At 53.3% G+C, this 21,547-nt stretch overlaps 1 protein-coding gene across 1 annotated transcript; it reads left to right on the plus strand.

The window, feature by feature from the left end:
* Positions 1-764: 764 nt before the first annotated feature.
* Positions 765-21,505, plus strand: ccnyl1 (cyclin Y like 1). Its single transcript, XM_088931115.1, has 10 exons — positions 765-1,922; positions 11,998-12,072; positions 12,869-12,903; positions 13,507-13,607; positions 14,169-14,204; positions 14,413-14,464; positions 15,892-16,011; positions 18,015-18,181; positions 20,532-20,694; positions 21,180-21,505. The coding sequence occupies exons 1-10, from the start codon at positions 1,757-1,759 to the stop codon at positions 21,294-21,296; spliced, it is 1,032 nt and encodes a 343-aa protein (XP_088787241.1). The 5' UTR covers positions 765-1,756; the 3' UTR covers positions 21,297-21,505.
* The last annotated feature ends 42 nt before the right edge of the window (positions 21,506-21,547 follow it).

Raw genomic sequence — 21,547 nt, forward strand, 5'->3', positions numbered from 1 at the left:
GACTGGTAAATAGATTTCTGGGTCTAATCCCAGACTAGAATAAAATTAAAATCCCCATTGAACCGCTGCACACAGAATTCTGAAAACAACTAAAAGCAGCGACTACAATTAATAAATTGTTGTGAATGTTTTGGTGATTTTTATGGCGTTGGCAACACTGTAACTGCCAAATAAAGTTCTTTGAGACTGTGCTGTCTGTTGTTGTATGGTACACTTCTGTGTTTAATTATTTTCTGCTATGTGCCAGAATAATATTACACTACCAATTTTCCGTCATGCCGTTTTTCTTTGCACAAATATTCCATCAATTCCTGTGTAACATAGCGTACCAATAAAACCCGCATATACTGTATAAATCTACATTAATACTTTTCAAAGTAACTCAGTGTCGTTTTCATCATGCCCTCTGTTTCAGCGGATATGGGGTCCTTGTACCTTTAAGGACATAGCAGGCTGCCCTCCGAGTCTGTTTCCAGACCCTTGGAGGGACTTTTAACCTTAAGCCCCACCCCTTTCCACCGGAATGGGGAGGGGTATCATGGGTTGCCGTTTGACTGACAGCGGCAGTGTTCAGAGACTAAGAGGCATTCGATGATTGACATTTAATTTAACGAGTAACAAGCCAGATTAGTAAAAGTGGGCGGGTACTGACCAGCCTGAGCGCCGCCACTTTGGTCACGTGACAACAACATGGCCCAATTAAACTACTCAGACTCGGTCTGAGTTTGGACGAAATAGCCAATCGGAGCGCGGGGACTCGGTGGTGGGTGGGGCTCGTGTGAGTGCCAGGTAGTGGCGCTGGGAACAGATGGCGGTGGTGGCGGGGAGCGGATTGCTGAACTTGCCGGTGGGGAGGAGGGGATAGCGCCGGGGGGGGATTCTCCATAGCCGATACCGGGGTCGGGTTGAGTAAAGCCGTGCTCCGAAAGAGGCTGAGGCCGAATACGTGCCTGACTGGACTCCCCCAGGGGGGTTGAAGCCCGCTGGAGCAGCCTGGGGTCGTAGGCCTCTCATCCTCGAGGTAGAGTTGAGGTTGGATCCCGTAAGAGCGAGCGGGGCGAAGAGTGGAGATCTACCTCGGAGAGACGCAAATCCCGGAGCAGGAGCAGAAGCGGGCGGGCGGACGGGGTTGGAGCGGATTAGTGGAAATCCAGGTTCATACACTACATTTAAAGAAAAAAAAAAACAGAATCGAAATAGAAGCGTCTCCAAAGAATCGCCGCTTGCTGCAAACTTATTCGGACTAATCCTTTCCTTTTTTTTTCCAAGAAAAAAAAAAGCATGTAGCAGGAGAGACGGCCTGATCGGTCGTGACGGCTTCGCTCACTTCTTCTGGGACTCTTGGGGCGGGTGTAGTAGGATTTGCTGAGGAGTCGTGCCGCCGGGTCGAGGCGAGCGGAGAGAGCGGTTCGGACAGCGCTGGCTCCGGTCTGGTCCGGTCCGGTCCGCTTCGCGTCTGGGAGCGCGCCCTGCTGTGCTGGCGGTGCCCGCAGCCTGGGGCAGGTCACCCAGCTCACCAGCCAGAGGGATGTAACTTTCCGAGCGGAGTCGTACCCGCATCGTGAGAAGAAACACCTAACACTATTTCCTTGCGGTTTCAAACGTCACGGTTTAAATGCAATTGGATTTTAAGGCCGGGCGGGCGTCCTCGTAGCTCCGAAGCCGAGGCAGGACAGCGGGTTTCGGCGAAGCAGGCTTTTCCTGGGTCGAGGCGCTCGCCAGCACAGTCCCGGGACCCGCCGGCGGGAGTGTGGGGATGGGGAACACGGTGTCGTGTTGCGTGTCTCCCGGGGGCAGTCCGAAGGTCAGCCGGGCGAGGAGGCAGCAGGAGCGCCTGGAGGAGTACCGAGTCGACCCGGACCTGAGCGAGCCCGACACCGGGCCCTACCTGCAGCACATCAGCGACAGAGAGGTCCCGGACGGTGAGTGTCCCGCGGCGGGTGGGGAAAGGGAGACGGGAAAGCGGACCTGCGGGACCGAGGGAGCTGGACATGCCTCCTTCCCCAACCCAGGAATCCTGTTTAAACCTCCCCGACTCTGAAAGCCCCTAATATTGTCTTTTCTCCACCGTGAGTGCTTCACTGGCGGTCCACCCAAGCAGGCGGTGTCCGGGTTGGCCGCAGCAGCGACGGGACCCGAACTCTCTCGACAGTACTGAGGCCAGAGATCCAGTTAGGCGGTACCAGCTCGCAGGGGAGTGGCAGTACTGCTACTGCCCCCGCCGTAGGCTCGGCAGAGCTGGTTAAATCTCTCAGGGGAGCGGTGGTGTATCTTATAAGGATTTTTTTCCCTCAGTTGCCCGCGGGGTTGAAGTTGGCAGGTCTTGTACTGAGCTGCGGTGCCGCCCGTCTGAAGCGGTAGCGCAAGCTGGTTGAGCGCAGGGACATCTTTTTAATGAAGACCCGAATGCTTAGAAATATGGCGTCAGAAGTGTTGTTGAGTCGATATCTTTCGGTGGCAGGTCCAGGCCGGGTGGTTTTTTTTTTGAGTGTGTTTGCACGCTGGACACCGTGACACGGGGGTGTGTGTGTGAGAGCGTGTGCACGCTGGACACCGTGACACGGTTGTGTGTGTGTGTGAGCGTGTGCACGCTGGACACCGTGACACGGTTGTGTGTGTGTGTGAGCGTGTGCACGCTGGACACTGTGACACGGTTGTGTGTGTGTGTGAGCGTGTGCACGCTGGACACTGTGACACGGTTGTGTGTGTGTGTGAGCGTGTGCACGCTGGACACTGTGACACGGTTGTGTGTGTGTGTGAGCGTGTGCACGCTGGACACTGTGACACGTTGTGTGTGTGAGAGCGTGTGCACGCTGGACACTGTGACACGGTTGTGTGTGTGTGTGAGCGTGTGCACGCTGGACACTGTGACGCTGGGGGGGGTGTGTGTGAGAGCGTGTGCACGCTGGACACTGTGACACGGTTGTGTGTGTGTGTGTGAGCGTGTGCACGCTGGACACTGTGACACGGTTGTGTGTGTGTGTGTGAGCGTGTGCACGCTGGACACTGTGACACGTTGTGTGTGTGTGTGTGAGCGTGTGCACGCTGGACACTGTGACACGGTTGTGTGTGTGTGTGAGCGTGTGCACGCTGGACACTGTGACACGGTTGTGTGTGTGTGAGCGTGTGCACGCTGGACACTGTGACATGGGGGGGGTGTGTGTGTGTGAGAGTGTGTACGCTGGACACTGTGACACTGGGGGGGGTGTGAGAGCGTGTGCACGCTGGACACTGTGACACGGTTGTGTGTGTGTGTGAGCGTGTGCACGCTGGACACTGTGACACGGGGGGTGTGTGTGTGTGAGAGCGTGTGCACGCTGGACACTGTGACATGGGGGGGGTGTGTGTGTGTGAGAGTGTGTACGCTGGACACTGTGACACTGGGGGGGGGGTGTGAGAGCGTGTGCACGCTGGACACTGTGACACGGTTGTGTGTGTGTGTGAGCGTGTGCACGCTGGACACTGTGACACGGGGGGTGTGTGTGTGTGAGAGCGTGTGCACGCTGGACACTGTGACACGGTTGTGTGTGTGTGTGAGCGTGTGCACGCTGGACACTGTGACACGGTTGTGTGTGTGTGTGAGCGTGTGCACGCTGGACACTGTGACACGGGGGGTGTGTGTGTGAGAGCGTGTGCACGCTGGACACTGTGACATAGGGGGGGTGTGTGTGAGAGAGTGTGCACGCTGGACACTGTGACACTGGGGGGGGGTGTGTGAGAGTGTGTGCACGCTGGACACTGTGACATGGGGGGAGTGTGTGTGCACACTGGACACTGTGACACTGGGGGGGGGTGTGTGAGAGCGTGTGCACGCTGGACACTGTGACACTGGGGGGGGGTGTGTGAGAGTGTGTGCACGCTGGACACTGTGACATGGGGGTGTGTGTGTGTGAGAGCGTGTGCACGCTGGACACTGTGACATGGGGGGGGGTGTGTGAGAGCGTGTGCACGCTGGACACTGTGACATGGGGGGAGTGTGTGTGTGTGAGAGCGTGTGCACGCTGGACACTGTGACATGGGGGGAGTGTGTGTGCACGCTGGACACTGTGACATGGGGGGGGGTGTATGTGAGAGTGTGCACGCTGGACACTGTGACACGGGGGGTGTGTGTGTGTGTGAGAGCGTGTGCACGCTGGACACTGTGACACGGGGGGAGTGTGTGTGCACGCTGGACACTGTGACATGAGGGGGGTGTATGTGAGAGTGTGCACGCTGGACACTGTGACACGGTTGTGTGTGTGTGAGCGTGTGCACGCTGGACACTGTGACATGGGGGGAGTGTGTGTGCACGCTGGACACTGTGACATGAGGGGGGTGTATGTGAGAGTGTGCACGCTGGACACTGTGACACTGGGGGGGGGTGTGTGAGAGAGTGTGCACGCTGGACACTGTGACATGAGGGGGGTGTATGTGAGAGTGTGCACGCTGGACACTGTGACACTGGGGGGGGGTGTGTGAGAGAGTGTGCACGCTGGACACTGTGACATGGGGGGAGTGTGTGTGCACACTGGACACTGTGACATGAGGGGGGTGTATGTGAGAGTGTGCACGCTGGACACTGTGACACTGGGGGGGGGTGTGTGAGAGAGTGTGCACGCTGGACACTGTGACATGAGGGGGGTGTATGTGAGAGTGTGCACGCTGGACACTGTGACACTGGGGGGGGGTGTGTGAGAGAGTGTGCACGCTGGACACTGTGACATGAGGGGGGTGTATGTGAGAGTGTGCACGCTGGACACTGTGACATGGGGGGAGTGTGTGTGTGTGAGAGCGTGTGCACGCTGGACACTGTGACATGGGGGGAGTGTGTGTGCACGCTGGACACTGTGACATGGGGGGGGGTGTATGTGAGAGTGTGCACGCTGGACACTGTGACACGGGGGGTGTGTGTGTGTGTGAGAGCGTGTGCACGCTGGACACTGTGACACGGGGGGAGTGTGTGTGCACGCTGGACACTGTGACATGAGGGGGGTGTATGTGAGAGTGTGCACGCTGGACACTGTGACACGGTTGTGTGTGTGTGAGCGTGTGCACGCTGGACACTGTGACATGGGGGGAGTGTGTGTGCACGCTGGACACTGTGACATGAGGGGGGTGTATGTGAGAGTGTGCACGCTGGACACTGTGACACTGGGGGGGGGTGTGTGAGAGAGTGTGCACGCTGGACACTGTGACATGAGGGGGGTGTATGTGAGAGTGTGCACGCTGGACACTGTGACACTGGGGGGGGGTGTGTGAGAGAGTGTGCACGCTGGACACTGTGACATGGGGGGAGTGTGTGTGCACACTGGACACTGTGACATGAGGGGGGTGTATGTGAGAGTGTGCACGCTGGACACTGTGACACTGGGGGGGGGTGTGTGAGAGAGTGTGCACGCTGGACACTGTGACATGAGGGGGGTGTATGTGAGAGTGTGCACGCTGGACACTGTGACACTGGGGGGGGGTGTGTGAGAGAGTGTGCACGCTGGACACTGTGACATGAGGGGGGTGTATGTGAGAGTGTGCACGCTGGACACTGTGACACGGGGGGAGTGTGTGTGCACACTGGACACTGTGACACTGGGGGGGGTGTGTGAGAGTGTGTGCACGCTGGACACTGTGACATGGGGGGAGTGTGTGTGCACACTGGACACTGTGACACTGGGGGGGGGTGTGTGAGAGAGTGTGCACGCTGGACACTGTGACATGGGGGGAGTGTATGTGAGCGTGTGCACGCTGGACACTGTGACATGGGGGGAGTGTGTGTGCACACTGGACACTGTGACACTGGGGGGGGGTGTGTGAGAGAGTGTGCACGCTGGACACTGTGACACGGGGGGTGTGTGAGAGAGTGTGCACGCTGGACACTGTGACACGGGGGGAGTGTGTGTGCACGCTGGACACTGTGACATGAGGGGGGTGTATGTGAGAGTGTGCACGCTGGACACTGTGACACGGGGGGAGTGTGTGTGCACGCTGGACACTGTGACATGAGGGGGGTGTGTGAGAGAGTGTGCACGCTGGACACTGTGACACGGGGGGTGTGTGAGAGAGTGTGCACGCTGGACACTGTGACATGAGGGGGGTGTATGTGAGCGTGTGCACGCTGGACACTGTGACATGGGGGGAGTGTGTGTGCACACTGGACACTGTGACACTGGGGGGGGGTGTGTGAGAGAGTGTGCACGCTGGACACTGTGACATGAGGGGAGTGTATGTGAGCGTGTGCACGCTGGACACTGTGACACGTGTATAGTCCACATCGATGAGTCTGTTGGGCTCCTTTGGGAGCTACCGGCTGTCCCTTATGTAATGGCATGCTTTAGCCTGAATTATAAGTAAATTTAGTTAATGATGATAGTACAGGGGTCGAAGTGGCTCACTGTCTCGGGGGGAACTGTCACTTGGCTGCTTAGTTTCGGGGCGTGGGGATTTTGGAAGATTATCACCATGGTAGGCTCGTGCGTGGCTTCGTGCCAGCACTTTTTTGGACCCGGAACCATCATTTAGAAAGGAGCGTCTGGTCAGTCAGTCGGTCTGTCTGTGCCTGTCGGCATCTCCTTCCTGCACAGGGGATAAGGGCCGGCACGATAGACAGAGGGGTGGACTAGCCAGCCGGCGTCCAGCAGAGCCCTGCACGAACTCTTCACCTCTTCCTGTTGGAATTTAAAGGTCTTGCAGGTTTTGAGGTCGGCCATTAGCAGGAATTGTTGAGATGAGTCTGTGTGTGCTGGCAGTCTGCTGTAGAGCTTTTCTGAGGTTCTCACACAGTCCTTTAGAAAAGTAGAGCCCTCTTTGGGTCATGGGGGGGCTCCCTGGCTCTGGGGTGTGGGTCCAGCAAGCCAGAGAAACGTGGGGGACCTCCAAATGGAAGACAGATTGGGGTGTCCCCTCATCTCAGGTCATTAAACACTGCATGAGATGGTAGCACAGGCAGCCTCAGCTGCCAGTACAATATCCGGGCTACCGGATACCGAATAGTCCCCCCCCCCCCACAGCTGTGCTTGCAGTTAATTAAAACGTGCCCCCTGCCCCGTCTTCTGGCACTTCTGTGTTTTAGCTGGAGCTCTGCTGAGAAGCATGTTGGAATCCTGACCTGATAGAAGACACCATCCCGTGATGTTTGTTAGGGACAAACAAGATGCAACTGAGGAGCTTATAAAGTGGGGTTTGATTCAGAAGGCGACCTGAGTGCCTCATCCCCTGAGTTTTCCATCGCGATTTCAGTCTGGAAGACCACTGGAGGCCTGAATCATGTGTAAATCCGCCAGTAGGAAAAGGTCTGTGCCGAGCATTAGAGAGGGCGATTGCTGCAGCCCTCACAAGTAATGGAAGACATCTCGAAACCCAAACAGGGGCAGTGCAAGAATGAGCAGACCAGCTCGTTTTTTTTCTTTAAACGGCAACAGCAGATTCAGTTCTGTTTGTTTGTCATATGCACAAGTGCAGATGGAAGAACGGTGCTTTTTTTTTCAGAAGCAGGACTTTTTTCCCATGCCAGTATGAGACGGCTGACTGTCAGGGACTTTTACAGCTTTTATTGCTGTTAGTTTTCTCACTGATACAGCACATGAAGTTTTTTTTTTCCCAGGGCCAACCTGTGCTAGTGGTGCAAAAGACTGCATCCTGTTAATGAACAGCTAAGCATCTGCTTATCTTTGAATCCACCAAATGTAAAAAAAAGTGTGTGAGTTATTGTGCCTCCTGGCCTTCGGCGCCTTCGTATAGGGCAGCTCTTATGGTGTGGTTATTTTAGCACAGGTGCACCAATACTATTCCTGTGTTAGGTAGCGTTTGCATTGCACTGGTGTCTGTGCAGTGGTAGTGTACGCAGACATTGGCACTCCTCGGAGCCCCCTTTCCAGCTGACAGGAAGCAGAGTCTTGGGGGCTGGTGACTGTTTGTGCTCCACACAGTCTCGGGGCTCTGATGCGCTACGAGGAAGATCTGCATTAGTCTCAACAGCTGCATCTGTCTCGCAGGTGCACACCCCCTCCGTCGCTCCCACTGAGACACGGCACGCCGCCGCTGTCAGACGGGAGCTGACACTTCCCACCTGGAGGGAGGCTCAAGAGGGGCCCGGTGGTCCGGTCCGGTTGTCCACAGCGTTTATCAGACAGCTTATCTGAGTTCATTCTGTTTGTTCTTCGCCCCGTTGTGTTTGCTAGGAAAGCTTCGGGCGTTTGTTTTGGGAAGATTCCAGTTTTAAGCCCTCCTGAAAGATCAGATCAGACAACTCTTCTCTTCCAGTTTGTGAACCATGCAATCAAGCCTGGTCTCCGGAGTGTGTACCAAACACATTGACACCCAGCAGAGCTTATTTTCGTTTCATCTTACAGTCTGAACGAACGTGCCACAGCCAATGGGCCGTTTGTTTTGACAGTGCTGTACTGGGTCCTGCCATTTTACCAGGCTGTTGTCTGTACCTGCGGCTGTATTACTGGAGATGTGGTTTGACAGCAGGGGGTCAAGACTGAAAGGTGCAGCCCTAAAGACTGGTCTTGCATGCAACAAGGGGCATCTGTAATCTGAAGATGTTGGCTGTAGCAAGCGAGGTCCTTCTTCGTCCCTCAGAAGAATCTAGTTGGAGTTTCATATTCCTGCCTGGATGGCAGGCTGGAGCGGCCTCGGGAGACTTGCAGAATACAGCTGCTGTGTCTGTCTGTCTTTGTGGGGGCAGGCAGCTGCTGGAGCGGAACGGAGGCCGTTCCCAGACTGACTTGCCAGCCAGCAGCTGTTGTTTGTTCGAGTGCCTCCCCAGACCTGGTGCTGCAGCTCCCAAGAGATTCCCCCATTCCCAGACTTTCACTTGGAAAATCCAGGCTCAAGCCAGATCGATGGAAAGGGAAGGAATGCAGTGTGTGAAGGCGGGTGCTTGTTCGACTCCTCTCATGTGTTCTGGCCTGTTTTCAAACTCCAATGGACACTTGAGTGGCAAGAAACCATTGCAACCTGGTATTGGTTTGGCAGGGTCAGATTGTACAGTGTTCTGACCTCGGTGGTTCTCTCTCTCATACAGCAAGGCTTTCCTCTCCCTGTGACTGCCGCCAGGAAGAATTGTTTGGCTTCAGAGTGCGTTTAGGAAGCTAGGGGCCGTGCCTGAGGGGCAGTGGCATGCCGGGCTTCTGGCTCTGGCTCCGAAGATCCCAATGTCCAAGACGTAGGGATTCACCAGGTGTGGTGAACGTGTGGTCTGCAGAGGCTTGTCTCCAGGGGCTTAGGAGTGTTTCCAAGTGATAAGGACTCGTGTGGAGCTCAGAGTCCTCCAGCCTTGACTGGTGCTGGGTCACAAGATCAGGAAGGCCACGCAGCCCTGGAGAGAGCTAGCTTGTCCCACCCCCAGACGAGGTCCAGCCGGTGATGAGAAAGATCAGCTTTAAGTGTAGTAAAATATCTTCGTAGCCGAGACTTCACGGGGATGGTGGAGCTTGTGAGCATTGGGTTATTTGGGGGTTTTCAGCTTGGGTTTGGGAAGCCCCAGCAAGCTTGGCCAACAGTGGGAGCCCACCCCGCGCTTTGTACACGCAACATGGACTTGTCCTTCAGTCCACTGAAACCGAAACAGAATGGTGGAGCGACAGTGAACAGTCGTGAAGCCCTTGCACACATCATATGCACTAATACAACTCAAACCTTGTATTAACAGACTCCCCTGTGACCCAAATGCATACTAGACTTATTGGCTAAAAAAAGCACTGCCCCGTGTGTAGTTCAGTATGTTTACTGCCCGCCCCTTCTCATCTTGGAACCTAACCTGTTTTAAAGACAGGTCCATGGGGACGGCACACTTCTGAATTCTTTACCTCCTCCTGAGACATCTGCAGAGAACATACGAACAGCAGCACCTGGGAGAGGGAGATGCAGGGGAACGAGTTAGACAAAGACTCGGCGCAACAAAGAGGAATATACTTTAGGTCTCTTTTTTTTTTGCTCTGTACAGTAATGGGTGCAGACATCGTATAAATCAAAGCCCGATGTGGAATTACCGGGACCTGTCATGTCATAAAGGAAGCCAAAATATATGGCCTGTCATTACTCAGCATAGACTAGATAAGTCTGTATTCTCACTGTTGGAATGCTTAGCTCGTGTTTGCACCATTAACCCGAGCTCCACCATTTATTATGGTGTGGTGGGGAAGTGGAAAGTCTGGATCGGTGCCATTAGATAGTCGGAGCCGGTGAGTCAGTGCCCGGGAACAAAGTAGAAGTGATACTGCCAGACTCGGAGCCAGCCGGTTGTGCAGCCGGCAGGTCGCTGTAAAGACTTGCTGGGCGGTGATTAATCTGGCAGGCTTTCCTGAAAACCAGCGCGCAGCAGCTGGGGGCGAAGGCATGTTGGCTTCCCGCTGAAACAAGACCCCTATTGTGCCGAGCTGCATGTGCTGCACTCGGCTTGCGGCAGGCCTCCTCGACGCCTCCGCCCACACTTCCCGGAGTCACGGAGTCTCCCGACCTCGGAGCCAGCCGGCCAGCGTGCCAGCACCAGAGCCTTGCGCATGCCCCTCCCTCCTCTCGGGCTTGGGAGGTCACCTCCCTCTCCACCTGACCCTGTCCTGGCCAAGGAAGGCTTCCTGGAACGTGTGGGGTGGCGCGGCGGGTAGATTTTGGTTTTAGGAGCCTTTAAGACTTGCGGCAAAGTGGGCCAAGGTCATCTCTGGCTCGCCCGACTCTTAAACAGCTCTGTGAGCACCTCCCTCAACTGCTTCGACTGTGATCGGAGGGTCAGCAGCTCCTGTCCTGGAGAGCCGTAGCCCCACAGGCTTTTGAAGCAAGTCTCCTGTGGATGATGAGCAGAGATCTGGAAAGCAGGCCCGCCCTACCTCATTAAGCAACTTCTCGATTCATTTATAGTTGATTGATTCAGTTAAAACAATCAGAGCTCGGCTGGATTAAAATCCAAGAAGGTGCTGTGGCCCCACGGACCCCCGTGTCATGATTAATTTCACCAGAGTGCAGCAGGCCCTTATCTGAGGGTTCATGGTGCTGATTGGCTGACTTGCCACCTGCGATGTACTCAGCACATGTTAAGCTTGTCTGATCCTCTCAGATAAGACCCTGTAGAGAGCTGCTCAATAACGCATTTCACAGCTGCAGAGGTGAAAGTCCTACAGGGGGTCTCCCAGGATTACCCAGCTAATCCAGCCTTCCTAAAATAAGTAGCCAAACAGATACAGGACGTAATACAAAGGAAATGAAAACCGGACTAGCACCATTTTATTTAAACAATACATATATTCTGAAATAAATGCAAGCTTACAGGGATATTATTTAGTGTCTGTAACACGTGTGTGATGTTACAGCTCTCTTAAGATTTTATAAAATCCTATACTCTGGGCCTCTAATGTAGCAAGTCCCTAATTCTTATTTGCAGACGAGTTATTTTTTCATCTGGGACACATTTTTAAATGTGCTTTCAACTCTTGAAAGGTCAACTGGGATTTGTAATTGGTACCTAACCCCTTTCCAGTGTCTGGATTTCAGGACTGTACTCATTCAGGTGTGGAAGCTGAAATTGAACCAACTGGACTTGAGCAACGGGGAAAGACAAAAGCATCAGCTGGGAGTGCTTGATACAGTACAATTCCCTGTGTTTGTTCATCCAAAATTAGAAACCAGTTAATGGGGTTTTAGAATAAAGGGAGGAAGATCTTAATGAGCACTTTGGGGAAAAACAGCATAGAGCTGCGTGTGCTGAAAAAACGCACTTGAGAGTAGATATGGGTATGTCTGTAAATTATACTGTATGGAATTGGTGCCCACCCTGTTCCAATTTCTGAGTTTCGGAACTGTACTCATTCAGGTGCGGAAGCTGAAATGTTAACCAGTGAAATTGAACAGGGATTTTTCCTATGCCTGTGCCTTTTTATGTGTTTTATAGCCCCACCTGCGAGGCTGAGTCACGGCTGACTCGTTCTCACACGGCTCTGACAAGGGGTGTACTGTTACTGCAGGTGAACCTGCGCTCGGACATGCTCGTGAGGCGCGCAGCTCCTGAGCTCTCTGTTCTCTCGGCAGATTTAGCCCTGGAGTCGAACCCGTCGGACCACCCCAGAGCCAGCACCATCTTCCTCAGCAAGTCGCAGACGGACGGTGAGTGATGGGGAGCTCTTCCTTGCTTTCCCACCCTGTGGGCCATCTCCTTCCCGGCAGCGGTGCTTCTGATGCAGCCGGTCTCCACGCGCCCGGGGGTCCCACCATCTCGAAGCCCTTTTTTATAGTCTCGCTCAGTTAGTCCCCCCCCCCATTGAGAGTTTGGGCTTGATCTCGCCTGCTCTTCAGCCAGGAGCGGCAACTTGGGAGATCCTAAGCCCTACCTGCGCCGTGCAGCTCAGCACCCAGTCTCCTACAGTGGCCCGTGAATGAACCGTGCTGCGAGAGAGGGTAGGGATGAGTTCGACCCTCCCGTGCCTTCTGATTAAACCTTCCACAGGGTCCTCTGCCAGCCTGCTGTCTGAAATGGCAGCAGCGCATCGGGTGTCCTTGGAAGTCATCAGTTGTAATGGAGGCATGCAAAGCTCTGCAGCACATCCTGAAAGCAGAACAAAGTTGCTAACAGGCTTATCGGAGAACTTACGGTGTCGGCTTCCTCTGATCAGCGGCGTAATGGCCCGGTGGTTGAACTAGAGGGCTCATGACCAGGAGGTTTCCGGTTTCGAGCCTCACCGTCTGCCTCTCTGTTACCTGAGCGAGCAGGCGACCCTCGCAAGCAGCACAGCTCGGGCTTGCTGTAAGCTACTCTGCTGCATAAGGTCTTCATGTGTAGTTCGCTCTTCAGATTTTCTCCCTAATTCTGGAGCAACGCGTGTCTTGAACAACTGAATGCTATAATTCACACCTAAGCTCAGAGGAAAGGCAAGCCACTGATGCATTTCTCTTTCTTTTCCAGTGAGAGATAAAAGGAAAAGCAATCACATCAACCACGTAAGTAACTGACGGAAGGCGCCTGATTTAGATTTTCTAATCTGGGTTCTCCTTAAGAGAAAAAAGGGCAGTTTGGGGATGTACTCTAATTGTTCTGCTATTATTACAGTACATTTATTTTTACCTCTTCCCTTTATAACTGCTATAACGGCTCTCTGCGTGACCATCCAGCCTGTTTATTCATGTACGTATGTACCCACGTATAGGTGTACATAAGTACGCAGATGGTTTTCAACCAGGCAGGACTTGTTCTGCAGGCCGACAGACCTCAGACATCTCAGAACTCCCCCAGCGTGTCTGTATGTTCGTTAGGAAGGAATATGCCAGGGGGGTTATTCTGAGACAGATGTGTCGTCTGGTGGTTTGCTTTCACTGAATCGCCAACCTTGTTTTTGCTGGTCTCGCTCCTTGGCCTCCTGCGCACACAGAGCTGAGCCAGATTAAAATGAGCACCCTTGACTAGGGAGAGCGTTTGACGCAGCTTGGCAACATTTTTTTAAAACTATTTCTGCTTTCCCAGACCCAGGCCCATTTCTTGGGCTGCCCCTGCAACACCTTTACCCCTCTCTTTGATTTGTCCCCTTCTGGTTTATTATTTTCAAGGTGTCTCCTGGGCAGCTGACAAAGAAGTACAGCTCCTGTTCCACCATATTTATTGATGACAGCACAGTCAGCCAGCCTAATTTAAAAAGCACAATAAAATGGTGAGTGTCGTGTGGACGCCTCTCGGGGACTGAGCTGCTGCCAGGGCAGGACAGGAGTCACAGGCTGCCGGTGACTCAGGGGTTAGGGGCGGCAGGCGTTGGCGTATTCGTGTCGGTTACTTCACTGCTGCCAGTCTGCAGAGAAGACTAGAAGGTGACTGGAGCAGACCTGCTCTGTATTCACGCTTTCTTTGCAATTGCCCCACTGGATCGGTCATTTTGTGTTGCATCATTTCGCTTGTGTCGGAACGAAATAAAAAGGTGACTTTTCTGGTTTTTCATTGCAAGAAGCTGATGGACTGGAGGGGTTTCGTTGGGGTGGGGGGCTGGTATTGGAAGTTCGAACTCGGATAACTCTGGGAGCCGTTTCCTGTAACCAGATCTGCGGCCACGTTGGCGTGAGAGCGATGCGGGTCACCTGGCTGCGTTAATGGGTTGGCGTCTCCTGCGAGAGGCAGCGGGCAGCAGTGGGCTCAGCCAGCCACTCCGGCTCCTGCGCCCTGGACCCCAGAGGGAAAACCCCCCGTGAACTAACGCTTCTCTTCTCTTTTTGCTTTCCAGTGTTACGTTAGCAATATACTACCATATAAAAAACAGGTAAGGATGGTCTCTTCCACTTCCTCCGCCTGCACGCATTACGGATTCCTGCTTACAGGTTGATTCTGGACGATGCACGAGTCTTGAATTTGGTCTCCGCGGCGCGCTTTCTGCGTTTCTCCTCCCGTCGCCCTCGCCCTGCCGGCTTTGTCAAGTCCTCGGCTGTCCTCCGTGACTCTCTCACCCGATGCCCCTCTGTCCCCCGCAGGGATTCGAACCGCTCTCTGGACATCTTCGACGAGAAGATGCACCCTCTCTCGGTGAGTGTCGCCTCGGCCGCAGGCCCCCCAGGGGGGGGGGAGTTTAGTCATTCCGGCGTTCGGAGCCCCTCTTTCTTTCGGACGGCGCCCCCGTCTCCTCCTGCCGCAGTGGGGAGAGTTGTGCTGCACTGATCGTCACCTCCAGCTTAGAAAGAAAATCCCCGGTTTTCTCCTTCGCTCTCGGGCTGCGATCGTCTTGTTGGGTGGTGCACCAAAGCCGAGCGCTTGAAAGAAAGGCACAGCGGTCCGGATGCTGGTGCGCATTTTGTTGGTACTGTGCACCAAATCCAGGGACCGTTACGAACCGGAGGGGGTCGTCTGCCGCAGCTTGTCCATCTGCTGTTTGGTTTATTCACTCAAAAAACCTTACTGGGCCAGTTCTTGGCCAGTCTCATAAAAAAATCTGTATGCACTGCTCACTCGCACTCACTTTGAGGAGTGTCGTTTAAGGCTTCAGCTCTAACCACGTTCCCTAACTGTGTCGCAGTTAAGTTGTTTCTGTCGCTTTGGCGGTTTTGGGGGCCACGGGTTGTTCTCTCGGCAGGCTTGTGTGTCCCGTTCTTCTGAAACGTCTGAGGATGCCTTTCCCATGTAGCAGGGCCTCGCTTCAGAGTTTCACCTCCAGTTGCGTACATGCTTGACTGCAGATCTCATTTTCATCCTCCAGATAACGACAGTGAAGCAATCAAAACAAGCTTTGAAATATCATTGGAAACATAGCATTTAAATCGGGGAATGCCGAGTTGAAATTGTGCAGTGTACTTATGTGACCTCTTTCGAGAACATTGTGTGCAGTTTTATGCAATATGATGCATGAAATATATATTCCTTTGATCAGGCCAGATACATTTCTCAGCACGGGCAGACTAAAAGAGCTCAATCTCTGCAGCCTTGAACAGAGAGAGCTACAAGGGGACTGGGAAGAGGGTAGACAAAGCTCCAAGGCACTGATAAAATCCACCTAGTGGACTCAGACCAGAGCACAGAAGCGCGTGGAAGTATACCTGGACAGGTTATGGTGCCCTTGCACCTCTTGCCCCGGGCTTCTTTATGGATGCCCATCCTCAGAGCACTTAGCTGCAGAAAACCAAACCTGCTAGATGGAAGAAATAGCCTCCTGTTGTTTGTGACCATTCTTGGAAACTGCTAGCGACAGGCCAACACTGAACACTGAACACTGAACACTGAACACTGAACACTGAACACTGAACACTGAACACTGAACACTGAACACTGTACCAGCGGCTGGTTGTGGGGGTGCGAGCCTCACAGGAGACCGCGCAAGGAAACGGCCTCGTTTTTCGGCTGGACCGCTGTAGCCAGCTCCTCAGAGGCGCTCGATGGAGGGCCTGGGGCTTGCAGCACCCCTCGGGCTCCCTCCTCTGTACCCCCATCTCCTCAAGCGGCATTCCCCGTCTCCCTTGCAGAGAGAGGAGGTGCCGGACGACTACTCCCGGAACGACCCGGAGCACAAGCACATCTACCGCTTCGTCCGCACGCTCTTCAGCGCGGCCCAGCTCACGGCCGAGTGCGCCATCGTCACGCTGGTGAGACCCCCGCCGCTCGGGGGGGGAGGGGTGGGTGGTTCCTCCTTGGGGCCTGGAAGCCTGCATGTGCTTAAAATAGATTTTCTCTTTCTAAACCAAGCATGTGTGTGCCGTCCAATAAATACCCACTGAGGCTTTTAAGATACTAGACTGGGTGGAAATAGTTCATTAAAATATTCCAGATGTAAAATCAGTGCCCTCTTTTAAACCTCCTGGGATAGAGGGAGTGAAGGTTTCTTTGTAGGCACCACTGAGCTTTTTCAGCTGTGCCTGCACGCCACTGGTGAACACTAGAGGGCAGTAGTGTCAAGGGAAGTTCCCGGATCCGTCCCCGCCTGTGCTGTGGACGTGGTCTTGCTCGGGACCAGATCCTTTCTCCACAGGATGCACGCTGTTACCCGAGGCTGTACAGGGTAATGCTGTACCACGCATGAAGCCGGTTTAAAGAGCTGGTCTTGGAGATTTCAAAATCGCCCAGTGGGAAAGGCTAGCAGTTTGTATTGATTCATGGAATCAACCGGGGGTGGAATCAAAATGTTGTTCTGGAGGCGGGCAATTTTAATTTCTCTCTAATCGTTTTAAAATGGCTCTCCGGAATGGATGTCAGTAAACGTTAAACTTTCAGCAAAAGCATTAACTTTAATGCATTAGCATTTCTTGTCTCCTGGTGTAAAATCCTAGAACAGATGAGAGCTGCTTGCCATTGAATTTGCCTCATTTTGCTTGAGGTAGCCCAGTCGCTAGTGTGCCACTGGGGGGCAGTAGCGCACAGGCTGTGCTTACAGTAACCAGCCACAGGGCCAGTGTTGTTAATCAGCTCAGCAGTGGGGTTCTTGGATCCATGTGCTGAATATCTGTAAAGAGCTTTTGATAAAACCATCTGCTGACTGCTACAGGCCCTTCTCCCGCCACCCTCAGTGTACAGACTGTATATTCTGCTGCAGTGGTGGTATTAGTCATGTGAATCTGTTCGTTTAATGTGCCAAATTATTAATGCATATTGATTTAGACTTTAATTACTTCCAGACAGTTAAGGAGGTACCAGAGATTTTCCGATTAGTTTATACCCACAGAATTACCTATATTATTATACAGAATAATTGTTCCTTATTCTGTTTCTCCCTGTGGCTGTGGAGAGGAATTCATTGAGATGGCTGTGGAAGGGCAGGTCTCGCGAGATAATTGTGTTTATATAGCGCTTTACAGACGGGAGGTGGCCTTCTCCTCACCTGCTTGGCACACTAGGCTTTCAGCACCAGCAGCTGCACTACTGAGCTGATAAGGGGATGTTGAGAAACTGCCTTGTTAGTTGAATTAGGGGAGATCTAGAGTATGACCAGGTAGGACAGATTGTACAAGCCCACGTCTGAATTAGCAAGGATACTGGAGTTACGTCTAGCCTGATGAGCAGCGCCGTGGGGTCTACAGTGACAAAGCGGTCGTGACTTCCCTCAGTTTAAAATTGCTGTCGGGTTGGGTGGGCTTCAGGGGGCCCCATTTTTATTATTTATTAATAATAAAATGGGGATTATTAGGAGGCGATGATTAGTAAAGGCCAGGGGGAAATTTGGCCAGGACACCACCAAACACCCCTACTCTTATTGAGAAACGTCCTAGGATTCTTAATGACTGCGGAGACTTGGAACCTCAGTTTTACACCTCTTCCAAAGGACGGCGCTTTATTTTACAGTATAGTGTCCCCTTCACTATTCCGGGGCATCAGGACCCACACAGGCTGCAGGGTGAGCGCCACCTAGTGGCCCCACTCACACCTCTTCCAGCAGCAGCCTTCGCTTTCCCAGGAGGTCTCCCATCCAGGCGCTGACCAGGCTCACCCCTGCTGAGCTCCAGTGGGCTGCCAGCTGTGGGCCACAGACTGGTCGAGCTGCTGGCGTTGTCACTGGTTTGTGCTGACCGAGGGGGCGCTGCGCAGGCTGAGCCTGGTCGGCGCTCGTTTTTGTGAGGGGAGCCGCTGAGGGCCATGGGTGTGGTTTCTGCGGCAGGTGTACCTGGAGCGCCTGCTGACCTACGCGGAGATCGATATCTGTCCCTGTAACTGGAAGCGGATCGTGCTGGGGGCCATCCTGCTGGCCTCCAAGGTCTGGGACGACCAGGCCGTGTGGAACGTGGACTACTGCCAGATCCTCAAAGACATCACTGTGGAGGACATGTGAGTACAGCCTGGCCCGGGGGCTCCCCCCGACCTCCTGTTCTCATCCCCAGCATCATTTATTTGTCCTTCTGTACAGATTTCCCAGTATTGTTTAGAAGCCTGCCGTGATCCCGTCTCAGCAGATGGGGCTGTTGTTAAATATTTGGTGGCATTAACAACGCGGCACCCAAGGTAATAGAAACCAATCTGTTGCAAAGGAACAAGTAAGGTTTATTCCATGCTGGAAAAAAAGAAGAAAGAAAACCCAACGTTTCGGCCGTGGAGCCTTTTTCAGGTGTGAGCTCTGGGGCCCCACGGAGTAGGATTCGTCTGCCGGCTGTGGGATTTGAACCGGCGACCTTCCAGCCACAGGCACAGATCCTGAGCCACAGTGTTACCACTCCGAGGATTTTAATCCCCAGGTACTACTAAACAACAAGGCCCATCTACCCCTACGCTTACCAGAAACCTGCTTAATCCCGCTCCGTCTGCATTAGTTTTCTCTTGGTGCTCCGGATTCCTCCTACCTCATCCCTCGCGCCTCCCAGAGGCCGGCTGGCCAGGACCATGGGTGTCTCTGAGCTGTCCCCATGTGCTTGTCCTGTGAAGGACACGGCCTCAGCCTTGTGCCCTGCGTTTCCAGGATAGACTTCTTGCCGTGACCCTTACTGGGATTAAGCAGGTGTCTGGTAAGCGTAGGGTTAGATGGGCCTTGTTGTTTAGTAGTACCTGGGGATTAAAACCCTCAGTGACATTAGAAGCGCAGAAAGGAAAACGGGCTCTGTCTTTGAGAATACCTTGCTGGGCTCTCGGTCTCGTTTGGGCAGAAACAGCAGGGCCATTTTTTTTCCTGTTTCCTTATCGTTAGACGCCCAGGAATGCGAACCTGAGTGGAACTGGTTTTCTGAGAACAAAACAGCCGGTCCATCTGCCAAAAGGGTCGTGACCCGGGCAGGAGGGGGGAGGGGGGCACAGCTCGGACAATGGATCTGTTCTCGAAGGGAATTAGTCATATCTGTTTGTTTGCCATTGTGTGTAGCCGGAGATGCACTTATATCGAGCCAATCTTGAGGCAATCACAATGCAATAAAGTAGATGGTCTGCAGTATGCACCTTGTGACAAGATGCTCCTCTTATCCCAGTGCCATGTTGTGCTTTCTGAATGCCAAGGTTAGCATTGTACTGCCTTCAGTGTGTGCAGCTCCTCCACTCTCCTCTGCATTACAGGCATACAGCTCCTTTATTGAAGCCTTTTAGAGATGAGCCTGCCCTCACTCAAGGGCTCTCATGGCTCACAGATAATAGAGCCGGCTCTCGCCATATCCATTAGTTGCCGTAGCGACTCGCAGGGTTCTTTATCTGTCCGCCTCTGTTCCAATAAACATCCTGGCTGCTCTCACTCTGGTGAAAATGCTTGTGAGTCCTTCAGTATGAACAAACACGCAGGTATCTCTTCTAGGGCCTGGGCTTCGTAGTCCTGCTATGTTGGGAGCGCACGTTGTATGGTTTGAGCCCGAGGATCATTTCTAGGTTTCTGGAAAGTTATTCTTGCTGTGCAATAAACAAACCTTTGTTAAACTTCCATTATGTACTTGCGGCACACAAACAAGACTTGAAAGTGTGGTTTTTATCGTAGTCACCTGGATTGCACACGCTGTTGAATTTACAGCGAAGGCAAGAGATGATGAGGTATCTAGTTATTGTGCATTTCTGGATCATGCTAGTATGAGACCAGATGTTTTGTAATCATTTCAACGTTGTGATTTTTATGCGTTTTAGATGCTGGCGAAGCATTTAAGTCATGCTGCACATTAGATTCATATTTTAATTTATTTCTTTTGCTTTTTGCATTAACTCAATGCAGACGTGCAGTATCTCAGACCCTGTTTGAATTTCAGAATGCGTTCAAAATATAGTCTTGCAGACCCTGTCTGATGTCTGTATGTTTGTGTGGTGTATGAATATTTGTCTAGAAGTTGAAGAGTGTGGCATGGATAGCTGAGGTACTGCTATACAGTCCTTTTCTAAGATTCCCATTTGTTTATTGGAGCTTCTAAACATGAACAGACCTTTTCAGACAGGACTTTTCAGACCTTCGCAGCGTGGGCTATAGCACAGACTAAGAAGAAGACAAACTCGATGTGACATGAGAAGATCAGAACCTTCTCCAGCATCCATTTGCTCTCTGGTCGGTTATCCTGTGCCTTACAGACAGCTGTGTTAGTGCTGCTGGACGTGAGGCCGCAGTCCTGGCAGTGCCGTGCTGTAGAATGGGCAGGCTGTACACTGAGCATCTGAGGAGGTTCCCAGCTGCAGCTCTACTCAGTTTACCTCCACTAAGGGGCCCTTTGCTTTGGGTTGCTTCTAGGAACGAGATGGAAAGACACTTCTTAGAGCTGCTGCAGTTCAACATCAACGTCCCGGCCAGCGTGTACGCCAAATATTACTTCGACCTGCGCTCGCTGGCGGACGACAACAACATGAACTTCCCCCTGGAGCCACTGAGCAAGGAGAGGGCACAGAGACTGGAGGTGAGGAAGAGGAGAGAGCAGGGGGGCCGGGGGAGCTGAGGAAGAGGACTCGGCAGTGGGGCGCAGGGGGAGCTGAGGGAGAGGGGTCGGCGGTGGGGCGCAGGGGGAGCTGAGGGAGAGGAGAAGACGGGGGGGTTGAGGAAGAGGAGAAGACGGGGGGGGTCGTGGGGGTGAGGAGGAGGAGTCAGCGGCAGGGGTCGGGGGAGCTGAGGAAGAGGAGGAGGAGGAGGTGGTGAAGTGGGCTGTGATTAGAGACTTGAGGGGTGCGGCCTGCACAGCGGTGACCACAGAGGAGGGATTAATGCTGCCCTGAAGTGCTCCTGTTCCTTTTGCCGAGAAGGTCAGCTCCCTGGCTTGTGTTCAGCATGCCACGACAGCAGCTCGTGAGCTGAGCCGGCCGGTTCGCTCTGCAGGTGGGGCTCGTTCGGAGCCCCAGCCTGGCGCCCTGGTGCTGACGGCGCGTGGCGCGCTCCGTGTTTCTGCAGGCGATATCCCGGCTGTGCGAGGACAAGTACAAGGACCTCGGCAAGGCAGCGATGAGGCGCTCCTTCAGCGCCGACAATCTCGTGGGGATCCGCCGCTCCAACGCCGTGCTGTCCTAGTCCTGACTGGGGGGGACCTCGCCCCCAGCCACGCCGAGAACGGAAAGCACACTCCAGTCAGACACTCCAGAGACATTACAGGCACATGGGTGCAAAAAAAAAGTTTTTTTTTGCTTACTATGTAGGCTAATAGCTGTGAAATTTGTCAGTTTTTAATTGAAATCATTTGCAGATGGAGTATTTTAAATAAACACTAATCGTATAACAAATCGATTTTTATTTTTTATTACGATTGCGTGATTTGTCTTCTT

This window comes from Atractosteus spatula, chromosome 13 (genome assembly GCF_055471065.1).
Source record: "Atractosteus spatula isolate fAtrSpa1 chromosome 13, fAtrSpa1.hap1, whole genome shotgun sequence".
Lineage (NCBI taxonomy): Eukaryota > Metazoa > Chordata > Actinopteri > Semionotiformes > Lepisosteidae > Atractosteus > Atractosteus spatula.

Bases quoted from the DNA above. Each gene is read 5' to 3' on its own strand.
- ccnyl1 (XM_088931115.1), top strand. From the start codon at position 1,757: ATGGGGAACACGGTGTCGTGTTGCGTGTCTCCCGGGGGCAGTCCGAAG. The intron at 18,182-20,531 runs GTGAGTACAGCC...GGTTGCTTCTAG, and splicing joins GACATCACTGTGGAGGACAT to GAACGAGATGGAAAGACACT. The intron at 20,695-21,179 runs GTGAGGAAGAGG...GTGTTTCTGCAG, and splicing joins AGAGGGCACAGAGACTGGAG to GCGATATCCCGGCTGTGCGA.